At 39.5% G+C, this 24,676-nt stretch overlaps 1 protein-coding gene across 1 annotated transcript; it reads left to right on the top strand.

Annotated features, from left to right (window-relative positions):
- The first annotated feature begins 208 nt into the window (after positions 1 to 208).
- On the top strand, positions 209 to 23,956 carry phrf1 (PHD and ring finger domains 1). Its single transcript, XM_062990968.1, has 18 exons — positions 209 to 294; positions 2,204 to 2,361; positions 2,468 to 2,581; positions 3,062 to 3,252; positions 3,738 to 3,821; positions 3,927 to 4,060; positions 7,435 to 7,526; positions 8,033 to 8,199; positions 9,156 to 9,288; positions 9,402 to 9,514; positions 12,131 to 12,315; positions 12,434 to 12,556; positions 12,676 to 12,830; positions 14,405 to 17,908; positions 18,520 to 18,602; positions 21,062 to 21,199; positions 21,772 to 21,900; positions 23,537 to 23,956. Exons 2-18 carry the CDS (start codon positions 2,268 to 2,270, stop codon positions 23,705 to 23,707), a joined length of 5,610 nt encoding a protein of 1,869 aa, XP_062847038.1. The 5' UTR covers positions 209 to 294; positions 2,204 to 2,267; the 3' UTR covers positions 23,708 to 23,956.
- Positions 23,957 to 24,676: the final 720 nt, after the last annotated feature.

The raw sequence follows: 24,676 nt of genomic DNA, 5'->3' as shown, positions 1-24,676 counted from the left end.
AGTCATGAATGTAACCAAGGTGTAAAACATGACGTTAAAATCCTAATAAATAAACTAATAAACAAATATCTTACAGAATAACTACAGTTGTACTAACAGGGGGATTAGTGGCTGGTAAGTGAAGCTTGTCATGGGTCACTGTCTCTTTAAGAGTGCACCAGTGATTTGAGTTCACTCCGCCATTTCCGTCGTGTTCTATGCTGACAGTAGCGACAGTGTTTTACTCCAAAACCCATATCGCCTCTCTGTGTGGACCTTAAAATACACTAATAATGTTATGGTCAGCAGTCTAGGGTAGGTGCACCAACTTACACTCATATGCTCAGTTTCAGACTTTAATAACTCTCATGTCATTAATAAAGCGTTTGAGCCGGACTGAAGCTAACAGCGGCCTGTTTAGCTAATTATAGCAGGATGGGATAATATTAGCCGGAGTGTAACTTCAGTAGAGCTAAGTGCACGACTAAAGTGCTGATATGGAGCTCTCATTGCCATTCAGAAAATTTAATATAAATTACATTTTAGATATGTTAAGAGTAGTGAGTAGGCTTGTCACTAGTTCTTATTTCTCAAATGGTTTTGCACAAACCAAAACAATGGCTTCGTCCTAACCGCACTAAACAGTATGCTAGATTGCTACATTAGCAATAGTGCTACTATGCTGACATACTATGTAGTACAGTAGTACGCGTAGTAATATCTATGGATATTGAAACGCACAGTAGTATAGTATGTGTATCTGTATTGTCATGTGTCAGATTTATTATTTTAATCTAAAAATAACAGATTATGCTTACCTACCAAATTGTAGCCATCATTTTCAATATTCCCCTTTCTAAGTTATTTTTGGAAATGTTGAATGAGCTATATTGGTTTGCTACTTGTTTAAATGTTGTGATATATGTGTTTATCTGTTGAGATAGATAGATAGATAGATAGATAGATAGATAGATAGATAGATAGATAGATACTTTATTAATCCCAAAGGAAATTAAGGCCTCAGTACTTAGCAAGTTACATCAATCAAAAAGTTAAAAGTAATAGCACACACATTGTACAAACAAGTATCTGTATAACCACAACAATACTCAGACAACACACAAAACCAAACAGGACCTGAGGATGCAGATGGAAATGTTATTTCGGTTAAAGCATCCAATTAAAATGATCACAGCTAATTATTATTGTTAGAAATCAGGTTCATTATCCATGAGTATAGCTAACTAAAATAATCAAATTATTGTACTGAATTAATCTGTACCAATCTGGTACCAATCACACACCCCTAAATGATGATATACAGTACAAAAATAAGTTGCAATCAGAAATATTCAACTCCCTCAGTTTAAAATGGGACATGTATTATGGTGATTTTATATAGTATTTATTAAATATATACTCAACAAGAAGTCTCAGTAAACAGAGCGCTTCCAACTCATTGAGGTTAGTCAAACCAAAGATTTTCTATGAGATTCAAATCTGGAGACTGAGACGGCCACTCCAGGATATTCCAGGACTGATTCCTAAACCAAGCTTTCGTTGACTTGGAAGTGTGTTTGGGGTCATTATCTTGCTTGAAAGTCTAATTATGACTAATGACTAATTTCATCACAGAAGACATAACTTTTTTCCTCAGAATGCCGTGGCATTTCTGTTAATCTATGATGCCAGTCACACGGTCAAGACTGCCAGTACCCGTAGCAGAAAAACATCCCTGACCCACCTCCATTCTTGACCATGGTATTCTTCTGGTCATAAGACTTGCCTTTCTAGTGCCAAACAAACCATTCATCCATATGGCTAAACAGTTCCAGTTTTTATTTGTCACTCCATAGATCTCTGTGTCAGAATTCTGCGGGCCTATCCAAATTAGATCTGGTGTATTTATTTGTGTCTTGGTGTCTTAAACCCCATTCCGCTAACCTGTACTATACAGTATGTCAGATGGTACATGCTGGAATAAGTGGCATACTATGGGATCCTTTAAAATATTGTTGATCAAAAATAAATAAACCCACTGTAGCAAGGCTGGGGAATAAATCAGTATTTCTGTACATTAAAACTGTGACACACATTCAAAACATTACATGATGTAATGTGTAATAGATTGTGATCTGCATTTTGACCAGTTACATTCATCATTTTGTCACCTTGATAAGGACATTTAGGAGTATTTTTCTTGTGTGTTTTTCCTTTTTTGTAGCTGTCGTGAACTTAAAAGACACATTAGGTCAGCATTACTATTGTGGCAATTCTGATGTGAAGACATGGACGACGAGGACAGTGCAGATGAGCTGTTCAACAAGAACACCTCTAGGGGAAAAGGAAAAAAACCTGCTGCATCTCTACCCTCTGATGAAGGTACACCAATTTGATATGCATATTCAGTTACGAGGTCCTTTGTTGGGATGCCCAAGCTTTAAACTTGGACGTTGTTAAGTTTATGCTTTCTAATTATATCATTTAGAGCACTCAGAGGAAGAAAGTGAAGATGTTGAAGATGCAACAGACAGTGAGGAAGATGATGAAAATGGGGAAGAGGAAGACGGCGAGCAAGTGGATGTTATAGATGACAGTGAAGGTCAGATTATGCTATCATTTCTGTACCTTTAAAACATGGACGTGAAAAGTACACAATTATTATAGATGGTGGATGGTAGGGATGTAACAATACACTCTACCCACGATGCGATACGGTTCACGATTTTTTCCCAATTTTTTAAAAACAAAATGAAATTGAAGACAAATTATGACATTTTCCTTTTATTATTTCTCTTTAAAAAATAAAATGAAATACTCTATTTGTGCTTATCCTAAGAATCCTAAACAATGTTTGCATGTGGCCGAAGGCCTGTCCTGGGTATTCCTGCTTTGCGCCCGTTGTTTCTTGATGGAACCGGATCTGCCGCTCCCCTGATCAGAATAAACTGGTGATGAAAATAAAATATGAGAGTATTAAACTTTAATAGTGGATAATATGTTTTGCTGGGCAGGACGTTTTTAATCCTGATTTATCAATTGTTGACAAATGTAATGTATTCTGTTCAAATGTTTTTGTTAGACGGGGGTGATGAAAAGGAGCTGGAGGGAGCAGTAGGAAATGCGCCGACGTTCCCTGCTGACTGGCTGAGCTCAGACGAGGATGCAGAGAAATGCCCTATCTGTCTCAACTCCTTCTGCGACCAGCCAGTAGCTACGCCGGAGAACTGTGCCCACTACTTCTGTCTGGACTGCATCGAGGAGTGGGCTAGGGTGAGCACTGCACTGTATAATCTAGACCGGGCTCAAAGTCACTCTTTAGGCCGTTTTTATGGCACCCCCCTTAACAGTGGGGTGAAATTTGTCACTTACTTTTTTATATATAGGGCAGTGGTGGCTTAGCAATTAAGGTACTGGACTAGTAACGATAAGGTTGCCGCTTCAAGCCCTACCATCACCAGGTTGTGACTGTTGGGCCCTTGAGCAAGCCCCTTAACCCCAATTGTATTCAGTAATTTTAAGGCATTTGTCCAAGATGTATACTCTTGCTGTTAATTTCAACGAGCCCAAGCATTGATAGACCACACACACAGAAGGCAGGCAGTTTAAGCAGTGAGAGTCTTGTGTAGGCAGTAACACACATGCACAGGCAGTGGGACATTTGGGCAGACATAAGGCATCAGTACTGGCAGTGGAACACCTTACAAGTCGCTATGAAATAAATCTGTTTGTATGTGATGCTTCTTTTTTGTCATTAGAATGCAAACTCTTGTCCTGTGGACCGGATTGTTTTCAACAACATCTTACTAAGAAAAGGCTATGGAGGAACAGTCCAGAAAACAGTATGTCACTCATTATTGTTGTGTCACTTTAAATAGCCTCTTCCTAATATCAAAATAAAGATGGGCCGCTGCTAGAGTCAACCTTTCTCTTGTGCCTCCATACAGATTGTGGTTAAAAAGAAAGTGGACCCTGCAGCTGAGGAAGAGGTGGGTCAGCTTATGGAAGACACCCATTGTGAGGCATGTGGAGGATCAGACAGAGAAGATCGCATGTTGCTTTGTGATGGTTGTGATGCTGGGTAAGACGATTGTTTGGGTTTTTTTGGCTTTGTCTAAAGCCCCAGTACTGGTGTATGTTCAGTGTTGTTGTGACATACAGTAAATTTAATAAACCTTAATGCCATATGTTAATGGTAAGTTTTCTTTTGAAATCATTTTCATTTTAGGTTTTGTTCATACCTAATATTGTTTTGGTAATTTATTAGGTAACCTTGCATGTGAGTAAAGGGGTCACAATTAAGTAAGAAAGCAGTGATATGCTTTACATATTTACATACAGTTTAGATTTTCTGTTTCTAACTGAAACATGGTTAGCAGAAGGCAGCAGTGCTACTGTTCTTAATGAAACAGCACCAGCAAACTTCAGTTCTATGAATGTGTGTCGAAGTGGTAGGAAAGGTGGAGGAGTAGCTGCCTTATTTAAAGATGTATTCCAGTGCAAAGAGACTGTACTTGGCAATTTTATGTCTTTTGAATACCTCTGTTTTATTTTGAAGGGTACTCCCAAAATTTTATTTTTAACCATTTATAAACCTCCAAGATACTCTGCACATTTTATAGATGAATTTACTGAACTACTGTCAGTTATCTCCACTGAGTACAGCTTTTTCATCATAACTGGGGATTTTAACATCCACTTAGATAATAACAAGGACAATAACACCAAAGAACTTTTTGACACATTTGGTCTATTGCAACATGTGAAAGGGCCTACACATACTTGAGGGCACACTCTGGATCTAGTTATTTCTAAAGGTCTTAACATTTCTTCTGTTATGGTCAAGGACTTGGCCCTCTCTGATCATTTTTGTGTCTTCTTTGAAATGCTGATCACTCCAGATGCTCAAACTAGCTCTGTTTCTGTTAAGAAAAGGTGCATAAATGAAAGTACTAGTTCTCAGTTTATGGAGGCCATAGCTATATCACCAACTTTAATTGCAGAGTCAGTTGATGAACTCCTGGATAACTTTAACGTGAAAATATTGACTGTCATGGATGTGGTTGCCCCGGTAAAAGTCATGAAAACGTTGAGCAAACAGAAAGCACCATGGCATAACACAATGATGGTAATAGCTCTGAAAAGAGAATGCAGGAGAGCTGAATGTAAGTGGAGGAAAACTAAACTTCAAATCCACTATGATCTCTATAAGCAAAGCCTTTGTAGTTTTAACTCTCAGTTATGCAGGGCTAGACAGCTGCACTTCTCTAAGATCATTAACAGGAACATCAACAACACCCGCACTCTATTCAAGTGGTCGACAAGCTTACAAATCCTCCAAAACGGATCACACCAGAACTTCTGTCCACAGAGAAATGTAATGAATTTGCTCATTTCTTCTGTGAAAAAATCAAAACTATTAGACTGACCATCAACGCCACTCAGTCAAACGATGAAACCATGCCGCCCCTACAGACACCTAGAAATAACATGACTATTATGTCACAATTTAATACAATAGACCAAAAAACACTGGACAAAACAGTTCAGCATCTTAAATCATCGACATGTTGTCTCGACATGCTGCCATCTGAATTTTTTAAAACTATTTTTAACTCTGTAAAAACTGATTTGCAACAAATAGTTAATGGCTCACTAGAATCAGGCGTTTTCCCAAAGTCACTGAAAACAGCTGCCATTAAGCCACTCCTAAAAAAGAGAACTCTGGATGCGTCTGTGTTAAACAACTACAGGCCGGTCTCAAATCTTCCTTTCATAGCTAAGATCATTGAGAAAGTTGTTTACAATCAAGTCAGCAGTTTTTTGAATTCCAGTGGTTATTTTAACAAATTTCAGTCAGGCTTTCGAGCTCACCACAGCACTGAAACGGCTCTCATAAAAGTGTTAAATGATCTACGGCTGAATACTGACTCGGGTAAAATATCAGTTCTGGTTTTACTGGATCTTAGTGCTGCCTTTGACACTGTAGATCATAGAATATTGCTGGACAGGTTGGAAAACTGGGTTGGACTTTCCGGAACAGTCTTATTTAGACCGGAGTTACTTTGTCACTATTGGCAGCTGTGAATCTGACAGGGTGGCTATGACATGTGGAATCCCCCAGGGATCAGTTCTCGGACCTCTTCTGTTCAATCTTTATATGCTGCCATTAGGCCAAATGCTACAGGCTAACAACATTGATTACCATAGTTATGCAGACAACACACAGATATATCTGGCTCTCTCACCAGATGATTACAGCCCAATAGATTCACTGTGTCAGTGTCTGGAGGACATCAATAACTGGATGAGCCAGAATTTTTTACAGTTAAATAAGGACAAAACAGAGATTGTGGTGTTTGGCAGCAAAGAAAAGAGGTCTAGTGTCAGTGAGCACCTCAGTTCCCAGGCTCTAAAAACCAAAGACCAAGTCCGAAATCTTGGCGATCTAATAGACTCAGATCTCACATTCACCAAAACAGCCTTCTACCATCTTAGAAATATAGCCAAAATCAAGGGTCTAGTGTGCCAACAAGACCTAGAGAAGCTGATCCATGCTTTTATCTCCAGTAGGGTGGACTATTGTAATGGTCTCTTAACTGGACTTCCCAAAAAGACCATTAAACAGTTACAGCTCATTCAGAACGCTGCTGCTAGAGTTTTAACTAAGACGAAGAGAACTGAGCACATCACTCCAGTTCTAAAATCTCTACACTGGCTTCCGGTTAGTTACAGAATAGAATTTAAGGTGCTGCTACTGGTCTATAAATCACTGAATGGGTTCGGCCCAGAATACATCTCAGAAATGTTTAGAGAATATAAACCCAGTAGATCTCTTAGATCCATGGGCTCAGGTCAGCTAGTTGAGCTCAGAGTCCAAACTAAACACGGTGAAGCAGCATTTAGCTGTTGGGCTGCAAATAACTGGAACAGACTGCCAGGAGATATTAGATGTTCCTTAAATGTAGAAATCTTTAAATCCAGGTTAAAAACTTTTCTTTTTTCTTGTGCCTATGATTGAGCTAGAAATTTTTGCTATTACCCTCATTTTACCATATTTCTTTTAGTTTTTCATGCTCTTCTAAATTGTAGTGTATATTTTACTATATTTTCTTTTAGTTTTCATGTTCTAAATTTTTTTATCTCTCTTGTTTTAATTTCATATTCCCTAAATTGTAGGTTATACTTTACAATATTTTCTTTTAATTTTTCATGTCCTTAATTTTTTTTATCTCTCTTGTTTGAATTTCATGTTCTTAATTGTAACTAAATGTTTGCAAGAAGTCTTTCTGAGGTTTTAGATCTCAGGAATGTTTTAATGCTTTTAATTATTATTTTTTTCCTTATGTAAAGCACTTTGAATTGCCACTGTGTATGAAAGGTGCTATACAAATAAACTTGCCTTGCCTTGCCTTGCCTTACATTTATGCATTTTTTCCACCTCTGCTGGTAAAGGTACCATATGGAGTGTTTAACACCTCCCTTGAATGCTGTGCCTGTTGAGGAGTGGTTCTGCCCACAGTGTGCACCAAACAACCACACCACAGGTAATGAATCAAATATTACTTAAAAAAAAAGAATGTGGTGTTCTACTCAACATCTTTCATACAAAGTTTGTGAACCTTTGACATTACTTGTATTTCTACTTTCTGGTTTCTGTTCCTCTGAGTCTTCAATATCAACTTTGAGAGAAAAAATCTAGCAGTTAACCAAATTTAAACTGCTTGATTTCAGCCAGCCCTGTGAAAAACTCACATCTTAAACCTTAAAATGAATGGGTTACAAAGCTATATCTAAGGCTATAGGACTAAATTAAATCACAGTTAAAGCCATTACTTCCAAATAGAGGAAATTTAACCCACTAAACATTTTCCAAATGACTTTTTGCACAAGCGTCTCACCGTGTATGGCAAATGTTTAAATTTATTCTTACTGCTGAACTGTATGTGTTATGCTTTGGTCTATATTGCATTATATTGCATGTGTAAACATTCTCAGTTGTATCCTCATCTTGTCATGACAGATCCACTGTAAGGTCTTTTCTTTGCTCTAGGGCAGGGGAGGTTGAGTGAGGACGAGAGCAGCGTTTTTCCAACCACTAGCCGCTCTCGACCAGCACAGTCCAGAGCCAGACGGGCCATCGCACGCACACAGCACAGTGAAAGAGTCCGAGCTAATGTCAACAGACATCGCATCATGCAGGCACGCACAGCTGCACAGGTTTGCATGATGCTTACACCCGGCTCCTCTAACATTATGCGGCTGTTTGTTTGCTGTTTCTGAAAAAAGGCTTTTTACTCTTAAAGCACTGCAATACATTTTTATAACACTGTAGTACAATTGGCCTAACCTACCAGTCAGATTCGATATCTGATTGGCTTACCATAGGCAGAGGCTGTGTGACCAAGTTCTTGAAGGTCGTAGTCAGTAATGAACTTGGTAATGGCATGTGATTTTGATGTTTGTATATTTTGTGTGTTAGTAAAATACTTTTGTGAAATATTTTGATACTTAAACAGCACATCTGTTGAAGATCACATTAATGGAACTGGAGGCAATGTAACAGCCTGCACATGTTCATTCCATTTCATCCCAAAGATGCTGGCAGTAGTTCTTCCACACCAAACAGCCAAGTCATTTTTTTAATGACCTTGCTTTTGTCCATGGGGACACTATTATCCTAACAAATAGCCCTCACCAATTTGGTGCCAAAATGTGTAAAGCATACAGCTCAGTAGAACAAGTATATTCAATAGTGTTTAAATCCCCCTTTACTAAAACTAAGTAAATTTAGATAATTTATTAAATATAACTCAATATAACTTAAGTACTGTAAATAAGTATCACTTTTGTAAAGGCAGTTGCTCTTCTTTAACTGCATGTGCCACCTTAAGCAGATAGTTTAATTGCAGAAATTTGTTCATCCACAAATGTGCAAAAATAAAAGAAATCAGATAATCAAACCTGTTTGCTTTGGGTGTGGTTACAATAGCTAAGCCTAATTATTTCAGTGGGTGTTTCCTAACATTTGGCCTTGTTTTATGTATGTATTTAGCTAGAAATGTAGGAATACATTAAATATATGGATGCTACCTGAAGTACAGTGTGTGTCTACCTGAGAAATTTCTGCATGTTGTAAGGTACACTAATTGACTGCTTTTCTGGTGCTGCAATAGGTTGCCCCTCAAAACTTGATGCAGTCTACCTGGCTGGATGAAACCATCAATGCCGTTCTAGCTAGACTCAACACAGATGGGTTTTCAAGAGAGTTGACAACTGGCCCCCGATCCCGCAGAAGACACAGGACAGGTAGCAAACACTAAAGAAGTCATGTCAAATGTAGTCATTTGAGAGATTGTTGATGCATGTCTTAATAAGCAAACATACAATATATATTTTGCCATAAATGTGTTTTAATGTAGTTAGAAGAAGGAAAACCAAAAAACAAGGAAAAGCCGCTGGGTACAAAACCTCAAACAGGAAGGTGAAGACACGGAAGCGCAAAGTGAGGAGAAGGAGAAGGAAAAGAAAAGAGGTATGCAGCTGCATATTTTACACAAACCTCAGTTTCGTTCGCCTATTTATTTCATTTCAGTTCTGTGTACACATTTACAGTGTATCACAAAAGTGAGTACACCCCTCACATTTCTGCAAATATTTCATTATATCTTTTCATGGGACAACACTATAGACATGAAACTTGGATATAACTTAGAGTAGTCAGTGTACAGCTTGAATAGCAGTGTAGATTTACTGTCTTCTGAAAATAACTCAACACACAGCCATTAATGTCTAAATAGCTGGCAACATAAGTGAGTACACCCCACAGTGAACGTGTCCAAATTGTGCCCAAATGTGTCGTTGTCCCTCCCTGGTGTCATGTGTCAAGGTCCCAGGTGTAAATGGGGAGCAGGGCTGTTAAATTTGGTGTTTTGGGTACAATTCTCTCATACTGGCCACTGGATATTCAACATGGCACCTCATGGCAAAGAACTCTCTGAGGATGTGAGAAATAGAATTGTTGCTCTCCACAAACATGGCCTGGGCTATAAGAAGATTGCTAACACCCTGAAACTGAGCTACAGCATGGTGGCCAAGGTCATACAGCGGTTTTCCAGGACAGGTTCCACTCGGAACAGGCTTCGCCAGGGTCGACCAAAGAAGTTGAGTCCACGTGTTCGGCGTCATATCCAGAGGTTGGCTTTAAAAAATAGACACATGAGTGCTGCCAGCATTGCTGCAGAGGTTGAAGACGTGGGAGGTCAGCCTGTCAGTGCTCAGACCATACACCGCACACTGCATCAACTCGGTCTGCATGGTCGTCATCCCAGAAGGAAGCTGACGCACAAGAAAGCCCGCAAACAGTTTTCTGAAGACAAGCAGTCCAAGAACATGGATTACTGGAATGCCCTGTGGTCTGACGAGACCAAGATAAACTTGTTTGGCTCAGATGGTGTCCAGCATGTGTGGCGGCGCCCTGGTGAGAAGTACCAAGACAACTGTATCTTGCCTACAGTCAAGCATGGTGGTGGTAGCATCATGGTCTTGGGCTGCATGAGTGTTGCTGGCACTGGGGAGCTGCAGTTCATTGAGGAAAACATGAATTCCAACATGTACTGTGACATTCTGAAACAGAGCATGATCCCCTCCCTTCGAAAACTGGGCCTCATGGCAGTTTTCCAACAGGATAACGACCCCAAACACAACCTCCAAGATGACAACTGCCTTGCTGAGGAAGCTGAAGGTAAAGGTGATGGACTAAACCCAATTGAGCACCTGTGGCGCATCCTCAAGTGGAAGGTGGAGGAGTTCAAGGTGTCTAACATCCACCAGCTCCGTGATGTCATCATGGAGGAGTGGAAGAGGATTCCAGTAGCAACCTGTGCAGCTCTGGTGAATTCCATGCCCAGGAGGGTTAAGGCAGTGCTGGATAATAATGGTGGTCACACAAAATATTGACACTTTGGGCACAATTTGGACATGTTCACTGTGGGGTGTACTCACTTATGTTGCCAGCCATTTAGACATTAATGGCTGTGTGTTGAGTTATTTTCAGAAGACAGTAAATCTACACTGCTATACAAGTTGTACACTGACTACTCTAAGTTATATCCAAGTTTTATTTCTATAGTGTTGTCCCATGAAAAGATATAATGAAATATTTGCAGAAATGTGAGGGGTGTACTCACTTTTGTGATACACTGTATATCTAGCTTTGTGATGATTAATAAATGCAACCGAGTCTGTATGAGCTTCTGATTAAAGCAAGTCAATCAGATCACAAACTAAATCTGAATTCACACAAGTGACATATTTCTCTCACAAAACCACACAGCTTGCTTCATAATTATTGTTTGTGACCAATTCTGAGGCAAGCCACCTGCTAGACGTTTGCTTTTGCAGGTACGCCCTATTTAAACTGTACAAATAGGTGTGACTTGTTTCTTTATCAATGCTAAATAGACCAGTTGTAGCTTCTGTTCACTACTATTCATAATGCAGCAATGCTTGTGCTGACACGTAGGCCTGAAACTGCAATCAGTGCTACTGTATAGCAACATATTTTATATATAGGCTTTTCACTGGGAATCTTTAGGGCTTCGGTGGTGGTTGGTTTGGCCAGAATGGGTCAGGTTTCTGTAACAACTTTTTCCCTATCAATCAGCGGCTTAAGAATAAGTAGAGAAATATAAAACAGGTACTATGCTGGTGTTTGAGTCCACTTGCCTCCTTAGTATTAAAATGATGTAAATTATCTGCTTAGGCTTAAATGCCTATTGGAGATTTAGCACATGTGTTAGGCTACCATTTAAACTCTTTACTACAATTCAAAGAAATTTACTTAATGGCTGTGTTGCTGTGGTTCCTTATGCTTCCTGAACTGACTTGTTGCAACAATTAGATCCTATTACAGTACGACTCTCGAATTCAGTGAGCTCTTTAGAACAAGATTGTGTTTAAAGGCAGACTTTATGGTTAGGTGCTTGATTTTATACACCTGTAGCAATGTGACTAAACAGAACACCTAAATTCAGTGATTAAGAGGGGTGCTTTAATACTTTTGTCCATTTAGTGTATTTTCTGATGCAATAACACTTCCAAGTCAATGAAAGTTATGTTAAAAGAATAAATGGCTGTGATGTGTGACCAGGTGGTGAAGAAGGAGACCACAGCTCGAGGCCGTATTGCGCAAAATCTGGGCCTCAGGAAACCTACCCGTGGTGCTTCCATTCCATCTGTATACCGCCCGTCTGACCAATCGCTCAGAGGCATGAGAGCAGAAATTGGGGCAGCCTCGTTATCCATATACGGAGACGCTGCTGTTCTCTCTAGCGGGTGAGTCGAGATGTTTAAAATTAAAAGATTTTGTCATGCTTTTAAATTTGTTTCCCCTTATGCATTGCACCAGTCATGTCTTAATAGGCCTGAACCATTGTTCATTCTGTTTTTTCAGTGATGAGGAGGCCCCGGATTCACATTTTACATCTTTGCTGGATGTTAAATATCGGGGTTTGTCTCGTTCTGCACTGCGCTCTCATCAGCCCGTGGCCAGACCCATGACTACTGGCTTGTCCAGGTAACTGGACACGTCACACACCCCCTGACTGTACCTAATGCACATTATATTAGAAAAGAATGTGAAACCTGCTGTGCAGTTATGATTTGTATCTCTGGCTGATGTGTGGCTGTTTTCAGGAATGAGCACGGTATCTCTCAGATGGGGGTAATGGCTGAGCCTGCACCAGTTCAAGATTTGCTAGGCAGCATACTCAGTGGTCAGACATTGCTGCTCATGGACAGCTCTGATGTCATCATTAACAGAGATGGCTCGCTAAAACCCACCAAGCCTGGTAGGTTTACTGTAAGGTGTTTTTCCACACTCCACTCAACAAGATACAAATAGGGGTAATTATATGAAAGTTCTGTTGTTTATAGCCATATTATCAACCAGGCTAACTCATACATAACAACAAATTAGATTATTCTGGTTGCTTTTTACTATGCAAACCAAACAATACTGTTACCCCAGCCTTTGGTTTGCTGCAAACAAACATAATTGCCACTTGGTTTAAAAATGCTGGTACTGGACTGATAGGAAGAAAAAGTTCCAGTTTTTTTGTAAAAAAAATCTTTTAAGAAGTAATACCGGTCCATCTGGCACTTACACAGACATGGTTGGCTATGATGTGACCTTGGGGGTGTTCAGTGATGGTCAAACAGCCTAGCCAGTGGGAGGTGCACCTGTCAGTGTGTTCTTAGTGCCGGTCCCAAGCTCTGATAAAAAATGAGGGTTGCATCATGAAGGGCATCCAATTTAAGAACTGTGCCAAATCAGGTAAAAATACTGGAGGGAAATTGCATGTCTGTATACACTGCTCAAAAAAAATAAGGGAACACTTAAATCACCTCGGTAAATGAAAGATTTAAGTTGAAAATCTTTACTGATATAAATTGTGTAATTAGTTAAGAACAAAATGACAAAACAGTCAATGGAAACCAAAATCATCAACCCATGGCGGGCTGGACTCAGGGGGCCATGAGGGCCAGTATATGGCATCAGTGCCTTCGTCATCCAGAAACTGCCTGCACACTCTGGCCACATGAGGCCTCCTGTCGCCTAAAATCACCAGCTCCAATTAAAAATGAATGACAGCCAGTTGCTTTGTCGTTTCGCTGCTGGTGTGAACATAGGGCAAGACTGGGGCAACAGTTTACCTTTTGATTGTCATCAAGTGGCCCATGCAAAGATGTTAAACAGAGAGAGACCTAAAGTTGAAAATTCACAGATGTTTGCCATCTAATCCGATGGTGCTCAAGAAAATTTACCTTAAAGAATGGAATAAACTGTGCAAATCCTAGTGTGCAAAGCCTGTTGAGGCATATTGCAGAGGAACTGCAGCTGTAATTGCTGCCAAAGGGTCTTCCACAAACAGTCTAGTAAAGGTTCTAAATATCTTTCCAAATGCAGTGTTAGTTTTTGATTTTTAATACATTTTTAGATTGATGTAGATTGATGGGTAAAATGATAATCATATCCATTAAAAAGCCACAACACAGTAAAGGGTGCAAAAAGTCAAGGATTCTAAATACTTTGTGGATTTACTTTACCTCCCTAATCTTTTATTCTTTCTAAAAGCTGTTGTAAGTTTTAGATTTTTTTTTTTCAATTGAACAGATTATAGGTCACATGAAGAGAGAAAAAGTTCTGAAATTATTCATCTTTGTCTGATTTTTGTACACAGAAAAACCTGGCATTGTAACAGGGGTGTTTAGACTTACGTTTTAAATGGTCTTGTTATGTTTGTAAAGATAAAATATCAGCCTGATTTAAATGCCAGTCATTATAAAGATCAACCACTAATTCATAGTCCAGATGCCTAAATGTTTAATCAGAGCACAATATGCCCCATTTGTCTTGTTTCAGTGTCTTTGCCTTCTGTAAGGAGCAGCAGCTCAGGAAGCTCGGCTTTAGAAAGAACACTGTCTACAGAAGCAGCTTCCACACCCTCATCCAGCCCTTTAACATGCTCATCAAACAGTTCCCTACGTCCCTGTTCTACCCCAGTAATACCTGCAGCATCCTCTCCACTGATTCCCAATTCACCACTTTCTCAAATGCCAGTGCCCTCAAAACCTGCTGGAACTGGACAAAGTCACCGGGATACCTGTGGCGTCAGAGGCCAGCCACCTGCCAAGGTTACAAACCGAGTCTCTGACTCTTGTCTTGGCGAAAGGGGTAATACTTCCCAACAAGCCTCTGCAAAAAAGGCCCCTCCCAAGCCAGTGTGGGTTGATGTGTCTGCATTACCAAGAATCCCGAAGATTAAAAGAGAAAACACTTTAACGAACGGCAGCACTGGGAGCAATAGCCACACCTTACCAGCATCTTCCATGACAAGTTTAGCAGGGGACAAAGGCCGGCAGTATTCTGTTGACCAGCAGGGAACAAGTTCAAGCCAGCAAGGTAGAACGATGAACCTGGCTCAGAGAACGGAAAAACCTGGACCTTCAGCCTCTTTTTCTAATTCATTCTCTAGTTCATCATCAGCTTCCAGCATGAGATCAAATTCACAACCATCATCTACTGTCGTTAGTTTTCGTATTGGTGGTAGTCGGAACCCATGGCACGCTCGTCGGCTTTCTGTGCCTACAAAAGATGAGGAATCTGGAAAGCAAAAAAACAAGAAGATGTTACTGGCGGCTCATTCCAAGGCTAAAAAGGCCCCTGTAAAGAATGAGGTATATGATCCCTTTGATCCCACAGGTTCTGATTCCTCAGAAAATGAAGCTGAGGAAGACAAGGATAACACTGGCACTTTGCAGAGTCCTTCAGCTGTGGGAAAATATAAATGTCCTGAGCAACAGATTAAAACAGAATCTATGGACTTGGATTCACCTGTAGAGGAAGAGAATCCTGGAATTTTCGCCAAAGTCAAACAAGAACCGTCTTCTCATAAAGATGACCCTTGGTCACTGCCTTCCCATCAGTTAACCACACATATTAAATCAAGAAGTCTTGACACCATTGAGGCATATGGGGTAAACCCAGTGACATCTGATGCAGAGTGCACTGGAACGTCTGAAATGCCAATTACGAACACTGTGGCTCATTCCAGATCAAGCTCGTCCTCTAGTCACCACAGTGAGAAGAAGATAAAGATGGAGGTAAAGATTGAACCAGATTCTGAGGAATCTGAGGATGAAGACTTCAAGGGCAATGGATTTAGACATAAACTGCCCACAATAGCTGATAGCTCTGATGCAAGTGACAGGAGCAAGGAAAGAGAAAAAAGATCACCACCCTTCCATTCAGGATCTTCTTCGCAGAGTAGTTCCAGATCCTCAGAACACTCTAATAAGAAAAAGAAACACTCACATTCAGAAGACAAAAAGCAATCACACTCTAGCTCTCCAGTTCGCAAAGAGTCTCGCTCAAAACATAATGAGCGAAGGCGGTCACAAGAACGGAAGCACTATCGGGACAGAGGGCATTCAGGAGAATCTGGACGCTCACGAGACCCAGAGCATTCACAAGGCCGGGTTCGATCACGAGATGGAGAGCGTTCACAAGAGCTGTGTGATTCACCAGACAGAGAGCGTCCACGAGAAAGAAATCATTCACGAGTTGTAGAGCGTTCACAAGAGCTGGGACATTTACCAGACAGAGAGCGTCCACGAGAAAGAAATCATTCACGAGTTGTAGAGCGTTCACAAGAGCTGGGACATTTAGCAGACAGAGAGCGTCCACGAGAAAGAAATCATTCACGAGTTGTAGAGCGTTCACAAGAGCTGGGACATTTACCAGACAGAGAGCATCCACAAGAAAGAAATCATCCACGAGTTGTAGAGCGTTCACAAGAGCTGGGACATTTACCAGACAGAGAGCATCCACGAGAAAGAAATCATTCACGAGTTGTAGAGCGTTCACAAGAGCTGGGACATTTACCAGACAGAGAGCATCCACAAGAAAGAAATCATCCACGAGTTGTAGAGCGTTCACAAGAGCTGGGACATTTACCAGACAGAGAGCATCCACGAGAAAGAAATCATTCACGAGTTGTAGAGCGTTCACAAGAGCTGGGACATTTACCAGACAGAGAGCATCCACGAGAAAGAAATCATTCACGAGTTGTAGAGCGTTCACAAGAGCTGGGACATTTACCAGACAGAGAGCATCCACAAGAAAGAAATCATCCACGAGTTGTAGAGCGTTCACAAGAGCTGGGACATTTACCAGACAGAGAGCATCCACGAGAAAGAAATCATTCACGAGTTGTAGAGCGTTCACAAGAGCTGGGACATTTACCAGACAGAGAGCGTCCACGAGAAAGAAATCATTCACGAGTTGTAGAGCGTTCACAAGAGCTGGGACATTTACCAGACAGAGAGCATCCACGAGAAAGAAATCATTCACGAGTTGTAGAGCGTTCACAAGAGCTGGGACATTTACCAGACAGAGAGCATCCACGAGAAAGAAATCATTCACGAGTTGTAGAGCGTTCACAAGAGCTGGGACATTTACCAGACAGAGAGCATCCACGAGAGAGAACGCATTCTCAGGATGGAGAGCGTTCACACGATTCACCAGACAGAGAACGTTTACGGGACCAGGGGCGCTCGCGTGATGAAGATCATTTGCGAGATTGTGGACGTTCCCGAGACGGAGAGCATTCACGAGGCAGGGAGCGATCAGGAGACCAGAGAGGTTTGGCTCGTTCCAGCAGCAGAGAGAGTTCAAGGGAGAAAAACCTTAAGCGTGAAAGACATGAACAGAACAGCAGTGAGAGAGAACACCAGAAAAGGCCCAAGAAGAAAAGCTCTAGGTCTAGATCCAGGTCCAAAGAAAGAAAAAAAGAGGGGCTCTCTTCAGAGCGGTCTTCCTCTGGGTCCAGGGACAGAGAAATTAAAAGTACTAAAGTGAAAAGTATTATATCAGGAGACCAGAGACAGAAAAAGGATGTTCCACAGGGCCCTCAGGACAAAAATGATAGCCCTGTAAAAATGGAACCATTAGACTCTGATGATGCTTCAGTGAATGATGTGTGTCATGACCCTGCTACAGTAGAATCAAAACAGACTAATATTGAAATAAGCAGCCTGACTGTGGAGCCAAAAGAGGAGAACATGGAGGTAGAACCTCTCCAAACATTATGGACAGTGAAGCAGGAACCTGTAGACTCTTCAGATGAAGACATCACTGTAGACTACTTGATTGACAGTTTAGACTTTATTAAGAAAGAGGTAAAGACGGATTCAGAGACTCATCCATCAGGTGCTTTGGAGCCTCAGCCTGTCGTATCGGAGGCACCAATAACTGTTAAGCAGGAATCTACTACGGTTGGGACTGGAACTAAGACCCCATCACAGGGTAAACGAGTTACCTGGAATATACAAGAGCCAGAGGTCTCTCAGCCAGATAAAATGAGCAGTAAGTAGATTCTGATTGGATTCTATAATTCTATGATGCCTTACAAATTTGGGGCAGAGAGGCAAAATGTCTTGTATTTAGTGGAATAAGGTGTTCAGAAGTTATCTTGATAATTAGAGCATTTGGATTTTTGTTATTCTCAGATCACCCAGGGAATAACTTTGTCATGTAGACGTGTGATGGATTGACTCCCCGTCCAGGGTGAATTCCTGCTCTTCGCCCAGTGTTTCCATGTCTTGTGGTGCCAGAACCACTACAACACTGATTAGGTTAGTGGGTTAGTTAGTCGAAATTAGGTCATGAAGATCCAATCCTATGCCAGCAGGTGTTACTCAGTTGGTCCGGTGGCATCTGCTAGTGAAGTGTGTTAATTGTCTTTTATTAATGTAGGCTTGCTCTATATAGAACAACAGCTGTTTGTGCAATCACAAACCTTTCAAATTTCTTAATAATTTGACCACCTACTGGGCATGGAGCTAAACAATAGTCATCAGTTACTTCCATATGCTCTAATTAATCATTGACTCATTGCCTCAACTGTTATTATTAATAGAAATGCACTACAATCACACTACAAACTGTAATGGTATCTTTTTTCATGTTACTTTCAGAGCTCGCACTCTTTAAAATAAAACTGAAGCAGGAAGGGTCCCGTAGGGCCGGCTCTTCTGCATCATTACGGGCTGCTAGTAAGGTATGACGCTCACCCTTAATATTCCAGCACCTAAACGAAAGTTCACTAGGCTTAAGTTTTGAAAAGTTCTGATTTAAAATTTGCACGTGTAAAAACAAAAGTAAACTTGCTGACGTAATACGTATGTGCTAGTTTATTTACTAAAGAAAATCTTAAGATCTTTGCATCCTAAACCATCTGCCTGTAAATAATAATGCATTTTTAAACAGCAATTGGTTGTGAATGGAGACAAAAAAGCACAGGTTCTAATAAAGCAAGAACAGCCTAAATGGTTCCGGTCCATTTTCACATCTATAAAGAACCTAGGGCTGGGCAATTTTGCCAAAAAAAAAAATCTTGATTATTTTTAAATTATAACCGATTCTCGATTACGATTTCGATTTTGTTGTTGTATAATGCAATTGAAAAAAGACTCAATTTTTTTTTTTTTTACATTTTAATTTAAAATACTGCAGAAGTGCAAAAATAGTAACAGCACCACTTATAATTATCCTTGTAAGGGACTCAAACTTTATAACAATAACGATATAACAATAATTAATAATAATTAAAACAAAATAGAAATCTTAATTAGCTATATCCTTTATAAGAATAACTCACAAACAACTCACTTTAAATAATGTGCAGCATAACCTCCTTACATTAAGAAAAGTGCAAAACCATATAAGTTCTTTACAGGTTTCTTAAAAGGAACACAAGCCTGTTTACTGTTTCCACCATATAAATGAGTCTGTATCAGTATCTACACTGGGGGGGCATCAAGTAATCACTCAGCTCAGCTTTGATTTTGTCCTCTTGTGACTCTGGGGGGTGGATGGAGGTCTTAAGATCTGCTTCTAACAATATAGACTACAATTACCATGCTCTTACGGACTGTCACGTGACTATCACATGTCCCCGGTCAGCCAATCCTGATCGCGCTCATCAGCTCCGGAGTTTTGATTCATTTCAGCTGTGTTTGATTCAGTGAATCTTAATTAAACTCTGCTGTTTGTGTGTCTGGTTTTCCCGATCGTGTTTGCGGTTCTTATTTATGAATCTAACCGTTACCGTGTATGACACTTGTTGTCTTCCGTTTACTGTTTTAGTTTTTGCTGATTTTGTACACTGTTTTTGCCTTTTTGATATTACATTTTCCTTGATTTATATTCCGCGAGCGTCTGGTCAGTTTCTGCCTCATGACATGTTGGTATTTTAATTAAAATATAAAGTATGTAAACAATCGCGATTGTCATATTTCTAACATCGGGTGAAAACGTTCATTCGAATTAACCGAATTAATCGTGAAAATCGCCCAGCCCTAAAAGAACCACATACAAGACAGTTCTGATCTTTAAAGATACTTGTTTATGTAAACAGTTTCAATTCCACATTCTTTTCCAGCAGCATGTTTACAAATGCAAGCCATTGGTAAATCGGGCCATAATCTCATGAGGATACACAGACAGATCAAATCATTTTATTTCGAATACTTTGTATATTAGATCTAGATTATGCATGCCCTTACAACAACCACAAGGTGTCAGTGTGTTTACACTGAATAGAGTAGTGCAACTTAGCCAGGCACCACATTATACGTCACTGAAACTGAAAGAGAAAAGCAGTGCTTTCATTAGAAATGAAAGTAAACTAAGCATTGGGAAATCATAACCATTTAGAAGGAAGTACTGGCTTATAGTAGTGGGTGTTTAGCTTTTATCAGTTTGCTTTGTCTGCACTAAATCCAAAGCTTTTCAGGCTTTGTTTTTGTTATTTATACTTTACTTTACTAATTTATTTCGGAATCATCTACCTCTATTATTATTATTATTAATATATTATATATCAATGTTATCATTCATGATATTTTAGAAAAATAAAACATGTCTCTGAATCATAGCTCTATTCTTTAAAAAGAAACTAAAAAAAGATAACTATATATTTTGGCAAAATATTAAGTGATGGTAAAATATTTGCAAATATACCATATTAACTGATTTTATGTTTATATGTAGCTCAGTTGTTCGAGTACTAGAACTAGTAATATGAAAATTGCTGGTTCAAGCCCCACCAATGCTGAATTGCCTCTGTTGGGGCCCCTTTCTCGTCATTGTTGCTATCCCCACCCCTGATAGAGGATGGCCATGGTTCTTCATTTTACTTGCTTGGGGCAGGATTTGACAAAGCGCAGTATCGAGTGAAGAGAACCACGCTCTGTTCCCCTTCCAAAAAAGAACCCTGCTTGAACCATTGTCCCTTACTCCTTACGAGGAACAGACATTCATGTGTTTGTGTAGGAGCCTCGCTGGTCGATAGCACCACTGGGATTCAAACTCAAGCGCTTAAGATCCCAGCAGTGGTGGGCTAGCGTGTTACACCTCTGCATGACCCGAGCGCCCATTATTGTTTTGTTCTTAAATACTTATTCTAACCAAACATGTCTGCTAAGTATAACTAGTATATTTTCTTTCTAATTTAAGGATGTGGCTGCTGCACAGGAGATGTCAAACCCAGCAACTACAAGCCTCAACCCTGCCCTGCCTGAAGGAACATCGGACTTTGGTCAGAAACGATCATGCAAGGAAGTGGAGGCAACAATTCCCCAGCAGAAGGAAAAGGTGTGTATGATAATTCATGGCATTTTGTACAGACTTCTAATTAAAGGCTGGGTCTGTGTTCAAAAAGAATTCAAGGGATTATAAATATCTAAATACACTCAAACTTTTGCTCAAGGTTGCTACTGACACAATTTAGTCATGTCATTTATTCATTTTTTGTCTTTAGTAACTGCTAGATTCTAATGTGGGCTGATTGTTGGTTCAAGTCCAACCAAAATAAATAACCATTGTGTTTGGTTACAGTTGTAAGTTGCTTAGGATAAAAGCATCTGCTCAATGTGTATATGTAATAGATTAATTACAATTAATACATTGAATTAGGTAACTTTATACATTTTAATTATATTTTGCTGCATTTATTTTAGCCTATTTAAATGTGTTATAGCTTTTGAATTACTTTATTGTCTGCCAATGTACTGGCCAGTTACTGAGGAGCTAAGCAGTGGTTTGGGATACTTTGATTTTAGAATGACTTCTTCAATTATCTGGTCATTCAAAGACTGATTTAGATGGTTAGAAATCATTTTCTTCTGCAAAATTGCTTAAACTGTCTTTTATTTTACCACTTGCAGTACTTGAAGAAGCTTCATATGCAGGAACGGGCTATAGAGGAGGTGAAACTGGCCATCAAACCCTTTTATCAGAAAAGAGACATAACAAAGGATGAATACAAAGAGATCCTACGAAAGGCTGTTCAAAAGGTGAGAATGTGTATGCTAGTAAAACCATATAACAAACTGTAAAAAAGTATACATATACATAGCTGTAAAAAAGTAATTTTTTTTCTATTTTTGCAAAATTGTCACATTGACACATATCAGATCTTATTTATTTTAATACAGGATGACATTTAACATTTTTAATAAAACACATTTTTAATTTGAACATTAATAATGTTTTTGCTTTATTTAAAAGTAAAGACATGGAGGTTATGTATGAAACAAAACATCTGACAAATGACCCCCTTGACCGTGGCAGCACATGTTCACTCTTTTGATGAAATTTTCCATGACACGTTGACATAATTGCTAAGAAATTTCAGCAATGTTGTGTCGAATTTCTTCTTTGAGGTCCTCAATGGATTGTGGTTTGTTAGTGTACACTTTATCCTTAAGATAACCCCAAAGAAAGAAGTCTAACAGCGTCAAGTCACATGATCTTGGCGGCCAATTCACATCACAATTTTTTATGTGAATTTTTACAGTTTCTACGCGTTGTTTGATTGTGTACCTTTTCATGATTTAACCTCAACATTTACTAATGACAGCAATTTAAAAATCTCTAACTAAAGGTTTTGCCATGAAAAAATGGTGGCAAATTTAAAATGTCAGTTCACTTTGGGACACCCTGTATAAGATGAAGACAACAACAATTGAAAACCCATGTGAAAAAGTAATCCCCCCCAACTAAATAACTGGTTGTTTCACCTTTGGAAAATAACAACTGCATTGAAACATTAGAGATGACTTGCAATGAGTTTTTACATGACCGTGGGAAAAAAGTGCCCACTCTTTCAATGATATATTCAAGGGACTTTTACTCGGCCACTTTAAAACCTCTTTTTTTATATTGAACCATTCAGAGGTGGACTTGCTTGTGTATTTTAGATCTCTGTCCTGTTACATAACCCAACTGCGCTTGAGCTGTAGGTCATGGACTGATAAGCGGACAATTTCCTTCAGGATGTACTGATTGGAAGCAAAAATTATGAGTCATCAAAATTAAACAGCCTCAGACCATCACGCTACCACCACCATGTTTGACTGTTGGTGGAATTCAGTATTAGCTTAGTGTCTTATTGTGGAATTGTGTACATTGACCTTAACTGAGACCAGTTTGATTTTCTTAGGCTGGCCTAAAATCATGGGCAGGTTCAGCACTGGTCCAAGTTTTCTTCATTTATGGACCATGGCGCTGTGATTTGATGGATTCCCAGAGCCTTAGCAATGCCTTTGTATGTTATTCTAGACTGGTAGACTTTAATGACTTTGTTTTATATCTGTATTTGAATTTCTTTACAACGTTGCATTGTGCTGCTTTTTGAGACCTTCAAGTGTGCTTCACATTTCCATTCAGGTTCTTTAACAGGTGTGGCAGTAATCATGCCTGGGTGTGGCTCGTGACATTGAACCCAGCTGTAAATTGAATTTGGTTAACTGATTGATTTAGTAGCTAAAGGGGCAATTACTTTTTCACAGCAAAACAGCCTTTTTTTCTTTCAATAAATAAAAATTATGCAAAAATAGAAGACATTGGGAAATATTTTCTCTGTAATGTATACTGTTGCTTCTAATAAAACCAGTGTTTAAGTTCATGCATATTTCTTATATTTAATAGGTGTGTCACAGTAAGAGCGGGGAGATTAACCCAGTGAAGGTAGCCAACCTGGTGAAGGCATATGTGGATAAGTACAAATATGCCAGGAAGCATCATAAGGAAGAGGATTCCACAGAGGTGGAGAGTGCTGAAAACCTCAACGACCCTCAAACACTGACCCCCTTTGACTGAATTAATTAACCTACTCAAGGAATAGATCTTCAACTACTTTAATTGTCTCAAAACCATGTCATCTAAAGGTCTGAATGTGTGAATTCAGTTGTTTAATGCATTATATCTTTATGTACAGGATTTTTGCTTTTGTATAGCGACGTTTAAAAAAAGTCCAGTGTGGGACAAAAATCATTTTATAGTAGTGTGGATGTATACAAGACAAGAAGTATAGTATGCCATCATATTTGTACAGTGATGACATTTGATTTTTTAAATCTTGTTCAGATGGACAGGAGTTATTTTACTTAACCATTAAGTTTAAAAAAAAGTTGTCAAACAAAAGTTGTTCATGTTTTTGTTTGCCAGTTTTGCAAAATTGCACTGCTGTAATTACAACAGAAAAGTAAAAAAAATCAATTTTCAGAATCAATAGTTGTTTAATAGAACAGTGAGAAACATAATGAATTATACACTGATCAGCCATAACATTAAAACCACCTCCTTGTTTCTACACTCACTGTCCATTTTATCAGCTCCACTTACCATATAGAAGCACTTTGTAGTTCTACAATTACTGACTGTAGTCCAACCCCCTTTCATGCTGTTCTTTAATGGTCAGGTCTCTCACAGGACCACCACAGAGTAGGTATTATTTGGGTGGTGGATGATTCTCAGCACTGCAGTGACACTGACATGGTGGTGGTGTGTTAGTGTGTGTTGTGCTGGTATGAGTGGATAAGACACAGCAGCGCTGCTGGAGCTTTTAAATACCCTGTCCACTCACTGTCCACTCTATTAGACACTCCTACCTAGTTGGTCCACCTTGTAAATGTAAAGTCAGAGACGATCGCTCATCTATTGTTGCTGTTTGAGTTGGTCATCTTCTAGACCTTTATCAGTGGTCACAGGACGCTGCCCACGGGGCGCTGTTGGCTGGATATTTTTGGTTGGTGGACTATTCTCAGTCCAGCAGTGACAGTAAGGTGT

The sequence above is a fragment of the Trichomycterus rosablanca genome, chromosome 1, assembly GCF_030014385.1.
Source record: "Trichomycterus rosablanca isolate fTriRos1 chromosome 1, fTriRos1.hap1, whole genome shotgun sequence".
Taxonomy (NCBI): domain Eukaryota; kingdom Metazoa; phylum Chordata; class Actinopteri; order Siluriformes; family Trichomycteridae; genus Trichomycterus; species Trichomycterus rosablanca.
Note: the sequence above shows the minus strand (reverse complement) of the source record. Positions and strands in the feature narration are given on the sequence as shown.